This window comes from Bison bison, unplaced genomic scaffold, assembly GCF_000754665.1.
Source record: "Bison bison bison isolate TAMUID 2011002044 unplaced genomic scaffold, Bison_UMD1.0 scf7180017864487, whole genome shotgun sequence".
NCBI classification, from domain to species: domain Eukaryota; kingdom Metazoa; phylum Chordata; class Mammalia; order Artiodactyla; family Bovidae; genus Bison; species Bison bison.
The window spans coordinates 7,706,676-7,709,397 of NW_011495047.1; the positions used below are offsets into that span (position 1 = coordinate 7,706,676).

At 53.0% G+C, this 2,722-nt stretch overlaps 1 protein-coding gene across 1 annotated transcript in view; it reads right to left on the reverse strand.

Annotated features, from left to right (window-relative positions):
- The window catches only part of RSPH9 (radial spoke head 9 homolog (Chlamydomonas)), a 13,552-nt gene that overhangs the window by 9,653 nt on the left and 1,177 nt on the right, over positions 1-2,722 (reverse strand). Inside the window, exon 2 of the mRNA XM_010863113.1 lies at positions 107-272. Coding sequence (XP_010861415.1) covers positions 107-272 — 166 coding nt within the window. The remainder of the gene's footprint in view (positions 1-106; positions 273-2,722) is intronic.

A 2,722-nucleotide genomic window follows, 5' to 3' on the forward strand; every position in this document is an offset into this window, starting at 1 on the left:
GCCCGGTGGCCCCAGTGGCTGTGGTGATGACCGTGCTTGCCGCCACCACAGTGTCCACCAGCCCAGCCCCTTGTGTTCAGGCCCTCCTCCTCTCATCTTCACTCACCACTACTTCTTCTTCAAAGACCTTCTCCCCCTCGTTCACCTTCTGCAGCTCAGTGTGTTCATACTCATGGGAGGGGTCCCCCATGAAGCGACCCTTCACCACAGACGTCTGTGTCTCCATCTCCTTTGTGGCGGGAGGCAGGAGGCTCCACTCCATGCAGTTCAGGCTGCCAACAACATCCACATGACCCCAATTCTAACTCCTCTCCTTCCAGCATCCTGCCCCTGCCCCTTCTCCCGAAGGGCTGAGGCCCAAGAAAGGCTGTTGGGAGTCACATCTTTCCCCCTTAGAAGCTGCAAGAGCCTGTGGTGTACCCCACGCCATATGTGATGACATACAACTTAATTTCTTAAAAGCTTCAGTCTGCCAAGATTCCAAGAGCATCTTCCTACATAGCTGGATTGTGAGACCACAGATGAGTTTCTGGAAGCTGAATTGCCTTAATTTCAGATCCCTCTGCTCCAGAGGGCCCACAGCCATGCTCAGCCTACCTGCTGAGCTGACACACAGCCATCTCCCCCACGCTTCTCCCGGCCCAGGCTCTGGGAGCTCTCCTCTGAGAGCTTCAGGGGCATCGCCAGCCCCGTCACTTCTTTCTCACACCCTCCCGGGAGGGGTGTCCGCCCACTCCTCCCTCATCCACCCAGTGCCTACATCCCCATCCTGCTCTGTTTCCCCGCTTCACTCTCCACTGGCTCCTTCACAACATGAAGATGCCCCAGCTTTATAAAATTAACAGTCCTCAAATCCATGCCCCTCTGGGAAATGCCCCTTTCCTGTCCCTCCCTCCTCTTCCCAACTCTGGACCATAATCAAGAACATTTTGCCCTGCCAGAGCCCTTCCTCCCCACCCCGCTTTCACTCTGACCACTGCACCAGGATTCCACCCCTGGCACCCCAAGAAACTGCTCTGAAGGCCAGCCATGGGACCTACAAGCCAACACGTGCATTTCCATGTCTGCTTCCTTTGACACCTCCCCTTCCTCCTCTCCAGTGCCTTAAGTGTTTCCAAGGATCTATTCTTACCCCTCTTTTGTCTCCACAGTCTCACCTACCTGACTCCCAGAACCCCAGCTACTCCCTAGTGGACACCCCGAATCCAGTCACCTCTCACCACCCCCACTGCTTCCACCCTCATCCAAGCCACCACCTACTCTCGCCCAATATCACAGCAGCTTCCTAACTGGTCTCCCCATATTCGTACCTGCTCCCGCTTTGGTCTGGTCCCCACCCAACTGGGAAAACCTAAGCCAGACCGTGACTCTGTGCAGACTCTCCCAGTGACTTCCCACGGAGCCAAGCACTCACAGGGCCCTGCACGACTGTCTCGGCCTCTCTGACCTCATGCTGTGCAGTGGTCCCCCTCACTCACTCCTCTCTAGACACACTAGCCTCTACAGAATCCCACAAGTACACTAAACACACACCTGCCTCCGGACCTCTGCACTTGCCTGGAATGCTTTTCCCTCAGATAAACACGTAGCTCACTCAGTTGCCTCAGGTCTCCTCTCAAATGTTACCTCCTGAGAGAGGCCATCCCAGATCTCCCTTTTTATAATAGTGCCCCACCCTGTATTCCGTGTCTCCCTTAGCACTTAGCACCAATGCTGAGCGTATGCAGTATATGTGTGTGTGTTTATTGTCTGCCTTCCCTCCCCTCTGCACACACACTAAAATGTAAACTCCATGAAGACAAGGACTTTAGCACTGCATTCCCCATGTCTAGATCAATGCCTAGCACATACTAGGTGCTGGAGAAATAAAAACTTATTGGAATACAGTGAGGTTCAAATCTCTGTCTTCAGTCCAAATTTTTCTTTTGGACTCCAGCTCTGTACTTTAACATGCTTCCTTACCACTCTGCCCCACGGCACCTGACACCAAACTCGCTGGGCCTCCCCTAGTACCTCCTGAATTCTTCCCAGTGCATGGCATCAGCCCTCACCCAGCTGCCTGAGATGGAAGGAAAGGTCAACCTTGATCTCCTCTTCACCTTTCCCCATTTATTCGCAAGTCCTGCCACTTCTACCACTGAAATCTTTCCAACCCCACCCCTCCATTCCTTCCTCCTTTCAGTCTGCAACAGACATCCAAATGCTCGCCCACTTCCAGACCCTTCTGCCCACTCAGGTCTGAGCAGGCTTTTCTTGATTGAAGGCCCTCAGTGGCTCTGCATAGCCTATGGACAACCAACACCCTAGGCTGCCACTGTCCTGGTTGCCTACCCTCTGTTCTCCCAAACACCCCAAGTGAGCTCCAGCCAGCAAGTTTGCAGTTTTTCCCTCTGACTGGCATGCCTTTCCCCAGCTCCTTCCTGGAGAACTCCAGGTCAGATCTCAGATCTCAGTAATCTTATTTAAAATTGCTCTCCGAATAGCATTGAAACATGCATACTACCATATGTGAAACAGATCGCCAGTCCAGGTTCGATGCCTGAGGGTGCTCAGGGCTGGTGCACTGGGACAACCCAGAGGGATGGAATGGGGAGGGAGGTGGGAGGGGGGGGTTCAGGATGGGGGATACATGTACACCCATGGCTGATTCATGTGAATGTATGGCAAAAAACACTACAACATTGTAAAGTAATAAGCCTCCAATTAAAATAATTTACCAAAA